This window comes from Tenrec ecaudatus, chromosome 17 (assembly GCF_050624435.1).
Source record: "Tenrec ecaudatus isolate mTenEca1 chromosome 17, mTenEca1.hap1, whole genome shotgun sequence".
NCBI classification, from domain to species: Eukaryota; Metazoa; Chordata; class Mammalia; order Afrosoricida; family Tenrecidae; genus Tenrec; species Tenrec ecaudatus.
This window is the reverse complement of record NC_134546.1, coordinates 59,060,902-59,078,698: the sequence shown is the minus strand read 5'-3', so window position 1 is coordinate 59,078,698 and position 17,797 is coordinate 59,060,902. Positions and strand designations below refer to the sequence as shown.

Below are 17,797 nucleotides of genomic sequence, written 5' to 3'. Positions count from 1 at the left end.
TTTTTCATATAAAAATAGAAAATTAATTTAGATGAATCAATAATAAGAACTACTGTAGACGTGTTCTTTTGTGTTTCCTCTGGATTCTGCATCCTGCACCGTTAAAATAGTCTACTCGTTGGTTTTCCTGCTTCTCCCCTAGGCCCCCTCCACACTGCAATCAAGATGTTTGCTAAAAAAACAAATCAGACCATGTCTGCCACTCCTTTGTTTAAAACCCTCTTGTGGTTAGAAATCTACAATAAACATTTCACTTAAATCTCAACTGTAGGATCTTCTAAAATAAAATGACACAAAGGCGCCTGCAAAGTTGCTCTGGGCCTTTTAGATCAGAATGCAAATATAATCCCTAATCCTTACCCATAATGCCCTAGTCAGTCTGGACTCCAAGAACTCAGTTTATGTAAACAACTTCCATTCTACCCTGCTTGCTCACTTCATTCTACTTGAGGTAGCTAGTTTATTGTGCCAACCTGGTGGATAAACACATGTGGGGTTAATTGAAGGGCAGAGGGACAAATGGCTCGCTGAGCCTCGCCTTTCTAGTTCTCAAGTCTCTTGCTTTGTGATGGTCGGACCAGGGTGCAGCTGCCTTAGCCAGTTCCCTGTTTCAGCTGGCAAGGCTCACTTCCTGCAAGACATCCCTGAGGAGAAGATGTATGGACCTACCCCGATGCAGCCCTGGGTGCTGGAGCAGCTGTGTGGAGACTCCTGCCAGTGCTGAGATGCTTACACATTCACTGACTCGGCTTTCCTCCTACAGTCAGCAATATTGCATCTGTTTTGTGAGATGGAGGAGGACTCGGTGGATTGATGATGGACATATGGGTTAATGGGTTAATGTTGGACTTGTGGGCTTGGGCAGCACTGGGTTGGGATGTTTTCTTGATGCGTACTTAACCTTTATATAAAACTCTCTCTTATCCATGAGTTTCTGTGGATTTATTTCTCTAAAGTACCCAGACTAACACACCAATCTTATTGTCCTCCTCTTCCCATTTTAAAAATATGTAACTATAAAGACAATCCCATGTGTGGCCTTCGTAACGTGTAATTTTCTCTATCTGAAACTGACCCCTGGGGGCATGTTGTGTAAAAGCTCAGCAGTTAACTGAAAAATCTGCAGGTTGAACCCACCAGCTGGTCTGTCTGCAAGAGAAAAGACCTCAGATCGCTCCCATAAAGACTGCCGACTTGGAATCCCATTTATTACATCTCATGATCTACAGGTCAAATGTGCAATTCCACTGAGCGGGGCCAGCCCTGGTTATCTCAGCTTCTGCAGTCACAGGGCAAGCTGGGCGGGGGCGAGCTGATCCAGGCTGATCTCTTCCCCACATAGCTTGATCAGCTTGCTCTCTCAGCTGGAGCAACAAGGTCAACGGGTACCCAAGAGGCCAGCCAGGCTAGCATGGGCTTGTTTGCGAGAGAGAACAGGGAGATGTGAGACCTTTTGAAGCCTAGGCTCGGCATATAGCTCCAAATACATTCTATCATCCCAAACAAGCCACAAGTTCAACTAAGACTCAGGGACCGGGGAAAGCAGACACACTGCAGTACGGGTTCAGGAAAAGCGAAGGATTCAGGCTGTTTTTGTAATCAATCTACTGCAGACCATGACTAGGGCATTCTTTATTTGTACGTACTTTGTATTTTTTTTTTAAAGGATGACATAAACTCTACTTTGTTATGAATCCTGGAAGACTTGCTTCCTCAGCGTTGGCTTCCCTGAGCCAGAGTGCGGGCGGTCCTATGCCTGCTGCATGTCTCGCGGCATGCCTGGCCCCTGCCCACTACATGCCAATAGAATGCCCTCGGTTGGAACCATCACCGGTAAAGTGTCTCCAAACATTGCCAAATGTCTCGTAGGAAGCAAACTGTCCCTGGTAAGAAACACTGCTGCAAAGGAACAAGTTAATATCACGATGCCTTGGTCTATAAACGAACTTCCCTTTAAATGATGGTGCCAACAATTCCAAAATATAACATTTCTTTAACGATCTAAAGCTGTAACACAAATTTGTAGCAGTCTACATATTAATTTTTTTGCTAATCCACCGCTACTAATCCACAACGGAACCTAACACTTCCTGGTCTTGGGCGCCCCCTCACTTTGCGGTTCCGTTTGAGCCCATGATTGCATCTACTACTGAGAGCCTTCCTCCTTGCCGCTGCCCATCAGGCTACAGGAGTAGAGTGAATTAACAAAACATACGATGAAGAAGAATGAGCGGAAGGGGAGGAGGTAAGCAATTGAAAAGAAATCAGAATGTTCCTTGGGAATATTTTTTAAACACCGAAGAGTGTAAACATAGAAAGTAGTCTAGTCATAAAAAAATATTGATCTAAACTATTTTCACAATATTTGTTCCTGAAATGCTCTATAAATCACACCACCTCCAATGCCGACGGAATTCTGTCGTGTGTCTTTGCAAACCAAACTTTCTTTCACTTACTTTCTGTACAAACCTGTGAAGACACACAACGGGGCTTCAGCAAGTTCATGGGGAAATTTCATGGGGAACTTTCACTCCATCTTGCCACGATGTCTTTGAAACCCACTCACACAGAGACTTGTTCTCAAGTCTCTAGGAGAAAAATAAGAGTGTCAGAAAAAAACCAAAAGGGAACAAGGGGGCTAATTTAGCCTTCTGATGGCATAGTGGTTTACAAGTGAGGCTGCTTATCTCAGGTCAACAGTGAAAACGCATCCGCTTTGCTGCGGGAGGAAGAGGAGGCTGGCTTCTCCCATAGAGCGGTACAGCCTCCGAAACCCACGGGCCTTTCTGTTCTGTCTGCCAGGGTCCCTCTGAGTCAGAATTGGCTGGATGGCACCGAGTTGTAGGGAGGGGGGAATTGTTTTAGATGGTGTACCAAAGAGCAGACCTGGACTGGGGAGAGGCAAGTGAGGGGGCTCGATGTGAAGGCCACACAATGAGCCCAAAGGGGGCAAGAGCCTGCAGTTTACCTCGCCTCCAACCCAGCAGAAATCGCACCGAAACAGTGGGCAAGCCACAGACCATCCTGCTCTCCCCGACCCCAAAGGGTAGTAAACCCGGGCCTGTAACACCATTGTCATCTGCATCCTACATCTGCTGCAGCGATGGAACTGAGCAGAAAACCAATGAGCCAGGCGGAAAGAGAGGGTCTCACAGGCACACAATCAGGACACTGAAAACTGGCCATTAGGAAGCTAGAGGAAAGGAGCTCTCCAGGAAGTTTCTAAATCTCGGACTTCTGTACGGCTGGGTTTGTGTTTAAAGTCATTTATAAGTTTTACACATATATATTCTTACTTTCAGTGGGAATGTAATCCATCTCTTTTCCTATTTAAAGGAATGAATGGACTCGCCGGGGAACAGTGCAGAGCAAAAGTACACTGTGCACGAGGCGCGTTCGTTTCAACATGTACGTGTCATGCTACAGAGGACTACAGAATGGGGAGTCGTCTGTATCGCACAGCCAGAGTATTCCTTCCTTCCCATCGGCTCTGCGAGGGGCCTCTTCAGTGCTAAGCAGTCAGGAGCAATCGAGGAACGTGGACGTCCGTGATTAGAAGCACACAGAGTGGAAAGTACATAACAGTCCCATTGCATTCACTGAGACATGTGTCTCAGGAGCGCATGCATGGGCGCGCATGCGCGTGAGCACACAGTGGATTTTATAGCAGGTCTACGTGCAGGTCCTTCCTCCTCTGTGACTCACAGTTCAACAGCAGGAACGCAATCAGATCTAAGCAATTAGGAAGCCTGTTGTTTCCGCCACCTTATACAAAGCTCTAGTTACGAAACCTTAACTCGCAGCACCACCAGGACTAGCAGTCCCGGACTCTGTGTGACGCTGGCAAGTCACAGTGGCACTGGGCCTTCTGTGTGCCTCCTCTCCAATCCTGCCAGCACTGGGATGCCCTATCAGCCCTGGCCTGTGCTATTCTACCTGAGCTCTCGGGGCACAGGGCATGACAGTTACGGTCTGATCGTTAGCCGCACAGCACACTACCCACTACACTACCAGGGCTGTGCTCCTGCCCGTTCTACAGGGCTGGTCTGAGCCTACAGCGAGTTGCTATCATAACTGATCCAACCAACTCCAGGTTTGACCCCCTCAGATCGACCCTGAACAGATCCATCCTACCACAGTAATACATCAACAAATCAGTCCATGGGATTCCCTGATTCTGGATCCACAGGGCAAAGACCAACACTTTGAATGGCATATTTTAAGCCATTTAAAAAAACCCAGCCTCTCCAGCCTAACTCCAACACAATAACTCCCTTGCCTGTTCTTCTAGGAGTCAACAACAGTGCACTGACATCTAACGGCTCCCCCCAATTCTATGATCCCCCCCCCCCCCCGCAAACCCCGCCACCCCATGCCTTTGCTCTTACTGTGGCTTCTGAACAGAATTGCGTCCCTACTGGCTCACTCCCACCTGCTTCTTTTAAGCCTCAGATTGAAGAGCTCACTCTTCAAAAAAACAGCCCTTCGCTGACATTCATGACTCAGCCCGGCGGGATCACTGACGTCCTCTAACACAGCAGTCATCTATGTGTCGATATGGCTTCCTCAGGTCCCATGAGTCTTTGTCATGTTTGCATCCTCCAGGGTTTGGCCCAGGACAGTGAACATCCTCAAGAGCACGTGGTACATAACGGACATGCCGCTCGTCGACCTTGGATGCTGCTGCTGGGGCAGCAGACGAGCTCCTCAATGCGTGGCTCATCGCGACCCCCTGTGGTTTGCAGAGACGGGAACTGTTTACAGGAGTGGAAAGCCCCGTCTGTCTCCTGAGGAGCTGCTGGTGGTTTCGAACTGCTGACCATGCCGATCGCAGCCCAACTTGCAACCACTGCACCAACAGGGCTAAAAGAAGGATGCCCAGTACTGCCCTCATGTCCACCCCAACTCACCGTGACCCTAAACAGAATTTCCAAGGCTGCAAATCTTTACAGGATCGGAGAGTTGCATCTTTCTCCCAAGCAGCCGCTGTTGGGTTTAAACCCCGGCTTCTTAAGAAAAGTAGGTTTAGTGCTGGAGGGTCGTTTAATGGCAGAAGTCTCACTTCCCACGTGGGAGGCCTGCTTTGATTCACAGCCAGTGGGCACCAGGGCAGTCAGGACCATCTGTCATCACAGGCTCAGGTGTTGCTCGGACGCCCTGCAGGTCTCAGGGAGCTTTCTGACGAAGGCAAGCAGGAATAGAGTCTGGGACCCGACTTCTGAAACGTCAGCCAGTGAAAGCATGAGGGGTCACAGTGGCCGGGTCCCATCTCGCGCGGGGTCCCCATTAGCTAGGGGCAAACGGGACAAAGGATTGCACTGCATGATGAAGGTAACCAATCTCACTAAGTTTTTACGTAAACACTGTTGGATTGGCCAATGTTTTGTCATGATATTTCTTACCACAAATACGAACAAAGAAGCAAGCCAATAGAGCAGCGGTTCTCAGCCTTCCTCATGCCGCGACCCTTTCATACAGTTCCTCATGTGGTGGTGACTCCCCAACCAGAACATGATTTTTGTTGCTACTTCATCACTGTCATTTTGCTACTGTGATGAATGGGGCGACCCCTGTGAAAGGGTCGTTCGGCTCTCAAAGGAATTGCGACCCACAGGTTGAGCACCACTGCAATGAAGCTATGACAGCATGCATTAATTGGGAAGAGAATAATCAGGAAGAATGCTATTCATCTGATTATAAAGCGGGGAAGGGAGTGACCTCTGGTGAGCTTGTTAGAACACTAACTGAGTTCTATCTGATGGAGTCCCCGGGGTTGCCAACAGTTCACACACCAGGCACTTAACCAATGGAGGTGAAGTTCACACAGCAACACCCGGGGAGAAAGGCCAAACCAGCTACTCAGTTCTACGGATACACGTGGAAGTGGAAGTGACTGGGTTGCTATGAGATAGGCAATGGGCCAAGTCAACCCTGATATCATCCCATTTTCCAAGTGAGGAGACAAACACATTGAAGTCATCTCCCTAAGGTCCCAGCACTGGTAAGCAGAGCACCAGGACTCAAGCCCCAGTCACCCAGACTGCACAGCTCAGCCCTGTGTGCCACACACACTGCTCCACTTAACCATTCCAAGAGCTACAGGGGGCATTCTTTGGCCGCTTCTAAGGTAAAGAGGATCCCTGGTGATGTGGGGGTGAGGTGCCCAGTTACTAACCAAAGGACAACAGTTCAAACCTACCAACTGCTCCTAAAAGAGAAGATGTGAGGGTCAGACTCTGGAAATTTACACAGCCTTGGAAACTCTTTGGGGAGAGTCGTACTCTGTCCTATGAGATCCCTGTTAGTCAGATTATCTACTTTGAATGCCGTGGGTATTACTTACCACATACACTAAAATATAAGCCAACCATGCTATCAATCAAGGCACCTAATTTTACCACAAAAACTGCATAGTGTTCTGAAAAATTCCGCTTATACATGAGTATGTATAGTATTTTAATAAAAGCTTTTTAATATATGAAAAGAGTATCATGGTTAAAAATAAATAAATAGAGCGAAGTCACTGAAAAGACCGCTCATGAAAAAGGCTTCTCACATACAAATCAGTAAGTGTCTGGCCAAGTTCACAGAACCCATACCCACAAAGCTTCCAGAGTGGAGGCTCATTTTCAAAGCACCCCTACCTTTGCACCTACTGATAAGAAGCAGCACAAAACAAGGACAGAGGGACAATCAGACACTCTTGCTTACTTCAGAAAGCATGGTATCATGTGTAGTCTTCCTGTTTTAATTTTAAAATAATCACCTTGACAGAGGGTTTAAGGGGATATTGTTGTGGATTTCCTTTAAGATGGGCTGTGTAAATATGTACAGTGTGCGTCTTTAAAAACACACAAAAATCCCTCCAGATTCCTTACCCCTTGGACCTCAACACCGGTAGATAAAAGAAGGAAAATAGATCTGAGATGGACTTGAAGTCTAGTCGTTAGTGACAAACAAGTTCAAATATATTGGGGGGCGGCAAAATATCACAATCCAGCATGACAGAAAATGAACCCAATCATTGAGATTTCAAAAACAAAAAGCTATTCGCGCAGCTGAAAGCAAAAACCTGACTCACAGAGATCACGTCAATGCATTCTACAGTAGAAACGGGACACCCCTCTAAAACGTGGGTGCTCTTTTAGATACAAACATGCACACACACACACACACACACACACACACATATTGTTGTAAACCAAACAGTATTTAGTTCTACAGAATTCTCAGAATATTTAAAACAACAAAACCTCACGACTTTTCAAGATAACAGCTACACATAAGGGCCCTTTAGGACAGGCTAGAACTGGCCCGGTGGGTTTCCAAGACGGACTCTTTCTGGCACAGAAAGCCACAGGTTCCCCGTGGTTTCAAACTGCTGACCTTGCAGTTAGGATCACTAAGCACCAAGGTTTCCAGTTCTCAGAGTCCATATGCTCTTACGTAGCGAGAACTAAAATCAAGGATGGTAGGACAACATCTCCTCTACCTAACGGGTTGATTTACTCATATTTGATTACAATAAACTTTGAACTTGAACCTTACAAGTAATTGGAATTATTGGAGGAGATGCAAATGTCTAATTAGCAGCAGCCAACATTTACCGAGTGTAGGTTGTCCAGGCACTGATGTAGGGGTTTTGCATGGATTAACTCACTTGATCCTCATAGCAACCCAGTGGGTACCATTCCCGCCGTTTTACAGGTGGCTGGCTGTTAAGTAACTTACCTGGCCAAGGTTCTAGAGACAGTAAGTCGACAGAGGCAGTCCTGAGCCGCTGTAAGCAGATGTCACGTCAAATGTGAAAGTATATGGTTTGTATCAGTTATATAATACAAAATTGTTGTTCCAGGGCTTCTGAGGGTCAGGGGAACCTTTCCTAATGTGCAAAATCAATCTGTCCTCCCTCCAGCAGGGAAGGAATGGATGACTAGTCACACACAGAAGCAAAAAGGCAGAAGGGACACCATGACAGTATTACCATCAAACGATGTAGAATTCAAGACGAAATGAAATGAACTAGAGACTTCAGTATCTCTACACGAGGGGGGCTCAATCTGTCGATCGAGATCTACTAGTCGATCACAAATGTAGGGTGGGTAGATCGCATGGCATTAAAAAAATAGACATAAGCCTATCATCAATCTCATCACTTAACTGATATAGAGCGCAGCCAATCAGATGCAATCTTAGATGTCAAGCACATGAACAAACAACTGACAAAGCTAAGCTATCGCCAATTGTTAGACCTTGGTTTTTCTCTCTTAAAAGTAAGAAAGGGCACTAAAATGAGTGGGGGAGCTGGACCAAGTAAGAAGACAAAAATGTATTACTTTCATATGGATGGGAGATGTTGACACTACAAGCCGACATTCAGCTGAAGCCCAGAGTGCATGCGCAGTTCTGGAACTTACTGGCAGAGGTACCCAAACATGAGAACATGTGCTCCCTCCCTGACTGCATGATTCACCTCTACTTATTTACTTGAATCCGCCTTTTCCCCCATAAAGCTCATTAAGTCCACGTCCCATTCCACCATGACTGATGATCATTTGGAAGTGTGCTTGAGGCTGGCTGTCGGCAGCTACTGTCCGGACTATGCATCCCTGGCTCATTCCATTCAGTGCAAATCATCAGAGTAAACTCAGGTAATGAAAAAAAATGTGCATAGTTAATGGTGTTGTATAATATGGACTCATGCAGTTATGCAAGGTACCTAAGCATACATTGTACATAGAAATAATTCTCAATGCGCTTATGAGTCAATGTAATAAATAAAAATAAATATATGTTTGCATTTTTGTAGTAGGTAGATCACTTTGACTTGATCATTTTATAAGGAGTTCGCCTGCTGAAACAGTGTGAGCGCCCTGGTCTACAATGACTACGAAGCCATCTTAAAGTACACATTATCACAAAATTAACTATAAAACGTAATTTACGATTGTCACCCTCCAGTAGATCCCAACTCCTACAGATCCTGTGGGTCGGAGGAGACTGGCCCCAGAAGGTCCCCAAGCCTGGACTCTTTAGGGAAGGGACAGCAACATCGTTCGCCAGCTGAGCGGCCAGTGGGTCAGTAGCAAGCGCTCAGCCACTGGGCCGCCGGGGCTCCCTATGTAAACACAATCGCTCTGAAATGGGGTAACAACACAGCTGTACTGAGACAGACACACAATGTTCTCAATGAGCCAACAGTCCAAGTAGCAAAAGGAAAGGTGGAAAGCTCAATATTTTTAGCATTATTTTAAAAATCATCAACAGGAAAAAAAATCGAGTGACAAATCCTAAAGCAAGAAATCAAAGAGGCCAATAAGCACAGAAGTATATTCAGACTCCCTAGAAATAAAAAGCACGGATTAAAGCAATAGTGATGTCTTTCCTTATCAGGTTGACAAATACATTTAAATAACAGGATCCATGATTGGAAGGAAGTCTTCGGAGAATGCAATAATTTCATCCTCCATTGAAGGGATGCACACTGGTTTTCTGCATACCGAAAACAACTTTGCCTTCAAAAAATCCCTTCAGCATTATGTTGTAGTGTATGTGGATTACGGTGTAAACCCCACACTTTGACATTTGAAATGGATCTGTTCAAACTGTTAAGGACGTGGGCTCCAAAGCCAGACTCCCTAGCTCTCTCCTTGCTAGCTACAGAAGCTTGGCAAGTTAAGGTACTTCATATCATCCATCTGCACAATGGTGGGGCCGCCCCCTCCCCCTGGGGCTGCTGTGAGACCTACATGAGCTAGTCAGTCTACATGAAGCACTCTAAAGTACTCAGAACAGTGCCTGAAAACACACGCTCCATAAGCGTCAGCTATTAGCACTAAATCGCTTATAAAACTCAAGGGTTTTTTGGTTTTGTTGTTGTTTTGGGGTTTCACTGAATACTATTACTAAGACATATGCATGCCCTCAAATCACTTCAAATTATGCACATGGTTTAAGTATAAAACTTAGTAGAATCAAATGTGAGTCAAAATAGTACGTAGTAACCATTGTTATGAAGGAGCCCTGGTAGCGTAGTGGGTAACAACCAGTTGGGCTGTGACCCACAAGGGCGGCAGTTTGAAACCACCAGGTGCTCCGAGGGAGAAAGGTGGGCTCTGTGTTTCTGTAAACGATCTCGGGGAGCCCTAGAGGGCGCGATGAGGGGGTATGGACTCAGTGCAAGGCGTTCGGGTTTTACCCTGGTGATGGGATCGAGATCTCACACAAAGGTGGTCTGGGACCTTTCAGAGGAGCATCCCCCATGACGGAGGGCAGGTGGGTGATGGCTGCAGACTTCATCTTCGACTATGGTTTGTCTTCTACTACGGACATGGATTCCCTTTGCGAAGGGGGGGGGGGGTGTCTTTTAAAACACCGGTCGGCCATGTCCCATAAACGGCTCAGTTATGCGCCTGCTTTCCCTCAAGGGCACCTGCCAGACCTGATTCCATTATATAATTAGGGCACAGTCCATCCTGTGCACTATCACTCACTGTAAAACCCAAGTCAACGTCCACGCCTGGTGTGCTCTCCAGAGGCTCTGCCAGCGCCACACCGCCCACCGCCTGGCTCTTCTCCTGCCTGGAAAGCCTTCATCCTGTCTTTCCTCGGGTCCAGCTTCGCAGATCACCTTTCCGCCTTTTTCCCTTGATCACACCCTACACCTCCGTGTCCCCGCAGCAATTACAGCTCTTCAACACACTGTGTTAGTTTCCTAGTTTGGTTTTCTTCTAATTCTCATAAGATGTTTGCAAGCCGGGACTATATCATAGAAACACTAGCATCATGAAACACGCAGTTACAATCATTAACTCATAGCCCAGACTATGTCAGCTCCACCCCCCCACTCACTCCTCCCACCCACACATCCACCCTAGTAACGCGCTTCTGAAAGAACCTCTGTAGGATCGACCCTATAAACACAGCCAGTGCTTTTCAAATATTCCGTCTGCAAGAGCGTCGAGTATCAGGTTGGTATTTATATTTCCTTAGCTGAATTAAAGCGTTTATCTTTTCATAACTCATTCAAGGCTAAATGAAGTCTACGAGCCCCGGCAGCACGGGAGTTACCAGTTGAATTGCTAACCACAAGGTCAGCAGTTCCAAACCACCAGCTGCTCCTCAGGAGAAACCTGGGGCTTTCTACTCCGTCAGAGGCACAGGAAGAACTCACAGGGGTTCTATCCTGCCCCACTGGGTTGCTATGAGTCAGCATCGACTCGATGGCAGTCAGGTTGGTTTTGGAAAATGATGCCACCAACTGATATTTTGATTCACATGGTTCCCAAGTCTTTTAATCTCTAGGTTTCCACTCCTTTTTCTTCTGCTTAGACTGTTGGCTTTTGAAGGAAACCAATCCATGTATTCTACAGTTTTCCCAGATTTACATCCCCGTGCCCCGGCCTCTTCCATAAATGAAGGATAGATAGAGATGCCTGGTCGTATCCAGGTTAATTCTGCTGGCAAGGTTATTAATAGGGAGTCACTAATATTTCCATCTGGAGATGAACAACGTCCAATTATCTTTCTTTCTGAGGCTTTAGTAATCACTGATGGCAAACATCTAGCTATAAAACCATGATCTATTCATTTCCTCCTTCATCTACTAGCTGGCATAAAACATTTGCTATAAAGAGCAATTTCCGTCACCAACTATTTGGCCCCTGAAATTTCACTTAAGAAAAGCATGACAGATGTTGAATTATTTCCCTTATTTTCCAAATCTCAAAAGAACGTATCAGCTACTAGCACCCTCCAAAATCAAGGTTTGTCTGCTTGCTTGTGGTTTTGTCGTCGTTGGTTGAAGTCATTATTACAGAGTCATGAGTGTCAAGCTTTCAATCTACTACAATTTAATCTTTGCTGGTACACTCTCCCATCTTTGGCTAGGTGGGGGCTCCGGAAAAGTCACCCCAGGGCCCTAGGCTTTGAGAGCCTCCTGGCCTTCTGGTGTGGTAACGTAGCCCAGGCATACTCTGTACCTTGCCCACTCCCGATGCGGACTTGTCTATTTTTCAAAAGGAAATCTAATTATTAATTCATTCTTGAGCCTCACTAAGAGGACCACAAATGTTTCAGAAACTAAATAAGGCAACTGATGAGCAAAAGCCAATTCCTGGATGAATAATTTTTAATTTTAAATATGTGTACAATGTATGATGGATAAATACACATAATCATCACCCCACCCTTAATCTTTACAGTAATTAAAATCTTTATTACTCATCACTTAAGTTCTGGGATTATTATGTACCAAAAGACCTAACCAAAGCAACCTGACTGCTTTGCTTTGGCCTTGCAGTAAAACTCTGCAATTCAAATCAGCATGATGCTCTGGACAAAACCGCCGCTGTGTGCAAGGAGAATAAAAGAGGGCTTCTTTATTCTGATTGTTCTTCAAAATCCTGAAGACATTCCAGGCTGGGATAATTTTGGAAACCGGATGAATAGAGTTTGAATTAAGGTAAGAGGTTTTAATTAAGTTAATGAGTAAACAGTTCTGAATTAAGTTGTATGAGTTTAAACTAAATGTAACAATTTGTGCTTTTAATTATTCACATTACTCAAAATCATTGTTATAACAATAACATTAACATCTTTTCAAACATACTCCTGGCCCTGAATGGAAAACCAAGGTCCTAACTCTGGAAATAACAATGAAAACAAAACCACAGCTCATCTCCTACGCTTTCTAGAACATTCTCAAACTTCTGTGCCTCGTGGGAACCAGAGGACGCTTTTTGAAGCATTTTTTTCAGTTGCTATAATTATAACTCTAAATTCTTTTACAGATAGCAGTGTTTTTGCGGAGTGCTGGGGCATGAGCAAGATGCTTTATGAAATATTTGATTGCTGGTTTATAAAAGCCATTGTCCTATTGGAATAGCCGCCTAGAAAGAGGGCAGCGAAAATATTCATCATAGAACTCTCCCAGGTAAGAGTTTATTGTCACAGTCAAGAATGCACGCAGCTACAAAAGCTGAGCGGATGCTTAAGTGGAACCTCTTTTCTAAATATCTGCTTATAATATGTTTTCGTTTGCAGTACTTCTAAATATGCACCTCGTCCATCTTTGGACACAATGGATTTATTTTTACTAGCTCTGGAATGATGTGAGTTGTCCTGGTAGCGTAGTGGTTACCTGTGGAACTGCTAACTGCAAGGTGCCAGTTTGAAACTACCAGTTGCTAACAAGAAGAAAGATGAGGTTTTCTACTCCTGTAAAGAGTAGTTCCCCACAGGGGAACTTCTGCCCTGTCCTATAGGGTCACCATGAGTCAGAATTGACTCGATGGCTGCGAATTGGGTATTATTACTATTACCAATGAGTCACATCATGATAAACGGAGAAAATATTGACGTCAAGGATTTCATTTTACTTGGACCCACAATCAATGAATGCTCCAGGAAGTACAAGTCAAAACTCAAGCCGGACCAATCAACTGTAAAAGCCTTCTTTGAAATGCTAAATAGCAAAGATACCACCTTGAGGACTAAAGTGCCTCTAACCTAAGTGACAGTATTTTCAGTCACCTCATACACAAGTGCAAGTTGGACAAAGAACACAGGATGGTCAGAGAAGAATTGGTGCTTGGTGGTGTTGGCGAAGAATACAGTAAATACCATGGCTGCCAAAGGAACACACAGATCTGTCTTGGAAGAAGTACAACCAGAACACTCTTAGAAACGAGGATGTCGGGACTTCATCGCACATAAGGTTATCAGGAGGGACAATCCCTGAAGAAGGATAATCATGCTTGGTCGACTAGAGGGTCATAGCAACAGAAGACGACCCGCAATAAAGTAGATTGCCCCAGGGGCTGCATCTACGGGCTCAAACCTCGCCACATGGTGCGTGCAGATGGGGAGGGATTAGGTGGTTTCCTTCTACTGGACGTGGGTCCCTGAGTGGGAACTGAGGCAATGGCACCCACAGCCACCACAACCCTAATCACCTCCAACTTCCTCCTCGGCAGGGCGAGGTGAAAGGGAACAAAAGTAGCCTCGCTGTATAGGTAATTGACGGTACGTATCACTGACTCCATCTGAAGTAGCATGTGTATTCATCTCATCACCCCTTTCAGCAGACATCTGAAGCTCCAATTCAGTGAGACACTAAAAATCAAAGCAATTGCTGGTAGCGCCGCATGTTGAAAGCAATTAATGCCACTGAATTGTACCTTTCAAAATGGTCCAAATGTCAACCTTTTGGTTACATGTATCTTTTCCCACAATACAATGACAATTTTTAAAAGGCAATGTAACAGCAAAAAGAGTTTATGGTTTTGCTAGAATACAAATATCTTCAGATTTGGCAAGCACACAACTAATTCAAACATCTCTTAGGCACAATGAGTTGTGAACATTACGTTATTGCTATGGTGACCCTAGAGCAGAACGGCTCCACCCTTTAGGAGGCAGGTGGTCAGGCGGTCTTCTAAGAGGTCTCCAGGTGGGTTCTGGCTATCCTTTGGCTGGTGGTAAAGCTCTTTAAACCATGCCCAGCCACCTCACTGTGACCTACCCTTACTTATATGCTTGCAAAACCCAAAGCAAGCCCACCGCATGGCACTGATTTCAAATCACAGTGGCCCAATATAGGGTTTTCAGACAGCCTCACCTCTCTCCCACGGAGCAGCTGATGGCTTTGAACTTCCAACCTTGAGGGTAGCAGTCCAATGTCTAAGCCACAGTATTACCAGGATTCCTTAGGTGTACGCACACTTAAAACATATTCAAGCTTATCCATCGTAGTACGGTCTACGATAGCTCTGGATGCACCAGGATTGTTACTTGGGGGGTCTGGGAGGGGGGAGGCAAGAGGCCAAACTGCTAGCCGTGTGCTTCTATTTCTAAATGATGGGTGAATACCTAAATTCATATAGATGCTGTCACTGAGCTGATGCTGACTCACAGTCATCCTGTAGGCCAGGGCAGACTGCCCCTGTGAGTTTCCAAGACTGTAACTCTTCCTGGGAATACAAAGTCCCATCTTTCTCCTGCAGAGCGGCTGGTGGTTACAAACTGCTGACCTTGTGGGAAGCAGTCACCAGAGCTCCTAAGTTGTGTGTGGAGTGACAGACACAATGGCATTTGATAACACTGGTGACATGTGAGGTTGGGTGTGGGGTGACTGAAGGGCAGGGGTGGGAAAGGAACTTTTTGCTGTAAACAATGGTGTCCATTTCCAATTTTAAACCATACTATTTATTCAAAAGTAAATGCATTTTTAAAATACTTTTAAAGGCAAAAAATTAGTTTGCTTTTCAAGGAACTCAATCATATTAATACACAAACCACCATATGTAACGTCGGGGATTTTAGTTTATGAATTGAGAAGCATAAAGAACCTATTTCTCAACACATTTATTCTCTTTTATCAATACTTATTTGGTTTTATTACTTACCATACTCGTTTGCTTTAGTTTTTTTTAATTATAAAATGTGTTCCAATATTTAACTTAAAAATAAGAGGGCCACTTTTTCTAAGCACATCTGTTCTTTAACAGCACGTGTTCACTTTGTTTTTATAGAAAAGATTCCAGTTTAGAGAGATGCACTCACTTCTTCACTCTACAAGTACATAAAATGTAAGCTGGCGGACTGATAATACGAATAACCACTCAAGATTCCACAGTTTTAAAAGGAAAATAGTTAAGGTCAACAGACTTCTACTGAATGGTGTGAATCTCTGGCACAAACCAATCCAAAAGAGGAAATAAAGCTAATAAACGTACAAAAACAGTATAAAACTGCAAACACACTCTGTACTACAAAGAAGGTGCACTGTGGAACTGAAAATACCATTGCCCTTACTAGTTTAGTAAAATTGTTTAAAATAATGTCAAAAACAAAACCACCAAAAACCTCACTGCCATCGAATTGATTCTGACTCACTCACAGCGACCCTATAGGACAGGGTAGCGCGGCCGCTGTGGGTTTCCGAGCCTGTAATTCACTACAGGAAGTTGACTTTAAACTGCAGACCTTGGGGTTAGCTGGCCACCAAAACCCACTCTGCCACCAGGGCTCCTACAAAAACAATAGAAAGCAATCTCTTTTTCTATGCGCTTGTAGAATTCATTAGTTAGACATCTTAAAATCCCATGTCTTCCAAATCTAGTCTCTTTTTCAAAATTGGGAATTAAAAAGCCTAGTTTTCACACCGTTTCCCTTTATAAAGGAAAAATCACCAGAGATACAAATCTGATTTAAGTCCAAAGCAAAGACGGATAAGACATAATCAGCATTCTCACAAACAGCGTCTAGTCATTTACATCTATGTCAAGTGACAAAGGTCCATTTTAATGACCGCGAGTGAGCAACCTGGCGATCTGAGGACTGCATCTCCTTCCGTTTCTAAGTTTCAGGACTCTTTTTAAGTAGCATTTTATTTTCATAATAAAGCGTTCGGATGGCCTTGCCATTTTCCACATGATCTCAACCCCAACATCTGGAAGCAGGCTGTTTTTAAGCTTTCTGTTCTCCTGCCAATTTATGAGAGTCCGCCACCATTTACTTCTTCGCGTGCACCCTGAAGTCTGGCGGATCAACGTCAAGGGGTGTCCAGGCGGGGTCTGCACCCACGGCCCGCCAGGCCACCCACCTCCCCAGTTTCTCATGCTCAGGGCGCAGCACCCACGGCCAACTCGCGTTACAACCCTCCCGATCCCATCTGCCCCACTCAAATCAAAGCCCTACTAGGGTGACCTCAGCATGGCCAGCCCACCACCACCCCGCAGCCAGCAGGGCTCAGGGGTCCACACCCGGGGTCACGGGAGAAAGGAGGCGCCCGGGACCCTTTGGGGGGCCTCACCCCCAAGCAGGGGACTCCGCCTGCGGCCCGGGGCCCGGAGTCTCGGTGACCGAGGCGCCCACGTCTGGCTCGGGGAGGGGGGGGGCAGCCGAGGCGGCCAGACGTGGGGAGCAGGGGCACCCTCGGAGGCAGGGAGCCACCGGGGGAGGGACGGCCCAGGAACGGAGGTTTCCGCTTCTTCCCGAAGTTGGGAAAGTCGGGAGGGAGTGCCGGAGAAGGGTCCCCCTACGAGGCCCGGGTGCGGAGACCGGCAGCGGCAGGGCGGGTCCCCGCGATCGCGGGACTGGAGCGGGGCCGCCGGCTTGCGGAGGAGCCCGGAGCGCACGCGGCGCCCGGGCCGGTGGCGCGGGGCTCGCGGGGGGCGCGCCGGGAAGCGGGGCCGCGGACTCACCGCGCTGGCAGCGGCCGGGGCGCCGGGCGACGCGGGGCTGGGCACGTCCTGCCTCCGCAGGCGGGACTTGAGGCTCTTCATGGCCAAGGCCGGGCAGTCCCGCTCCGGGCGGGCACGCCGGCCCCGCGCGCGGACCTGGACGCCTGCGGGCGGCGAGCGCGGGAGGACGGGCGGCGGCGCGGGCGCTACCGGCCCCACCTGCCACCGCGGGGCCGCGGGCGGCCGTGGACTCCAGGTCTGCGCGGGGCGCCCCTCCCGCAGCCAATCCGCCCGCGGCCCTGCCAGAGGTGGGGCGGGCGCTGGCCAATCGGAATCCGGGAAGAGGGCGGGACTTCCCTTTTAAATTCCATAACTCCCTTCCTCTCCCGGCTGCTGGAAAGTTTAGGGTCTCCTGCGCAGGGCGTCGATCCCGGGCGTGGAGGGCCGCGCGGGGCTCCTCTCCCAGCTACGGAAGACCACCTACTTGGGTGCCAGGGCTCAGGGTCTCAAGCGAACACTGGGGTTCAGCCCACCCCTGCTTTCAGCATCCCGGACTCCTCCCCACGTGCGCTTTCACAAGCACAGTTCCCTGGCTTCCAGAAATGACTCTG

General features: G+C 46.8%; 1 protein-coding gene across 1 annotated transcript in view; it reads right to left on the bottom strand.

Moving 5' to 3' along the window:
* UACA (uveal autoantigen with coiled-coil domains and ankyrin repeats) overlaps positions 1–17,429 on the bottom strand; it is a 101,392-nt gene extending 83,963 nt beyond the window's left edge. The window contains exon 1 of the mRNA XM_075535987.1: positions 17,208–17,429. Within this exon, the coding sequence (XP_075392102.1) occupies positions 17,208–17,288 (81 nt within the window). The 5' untranslated portion in view covers positions 17,289–17,429. The remainder of the gene's footprint in view (positions 1–17,207) is intronic.
* Positions 17,430–17,797: the final 368 nt, after the last annotated feature.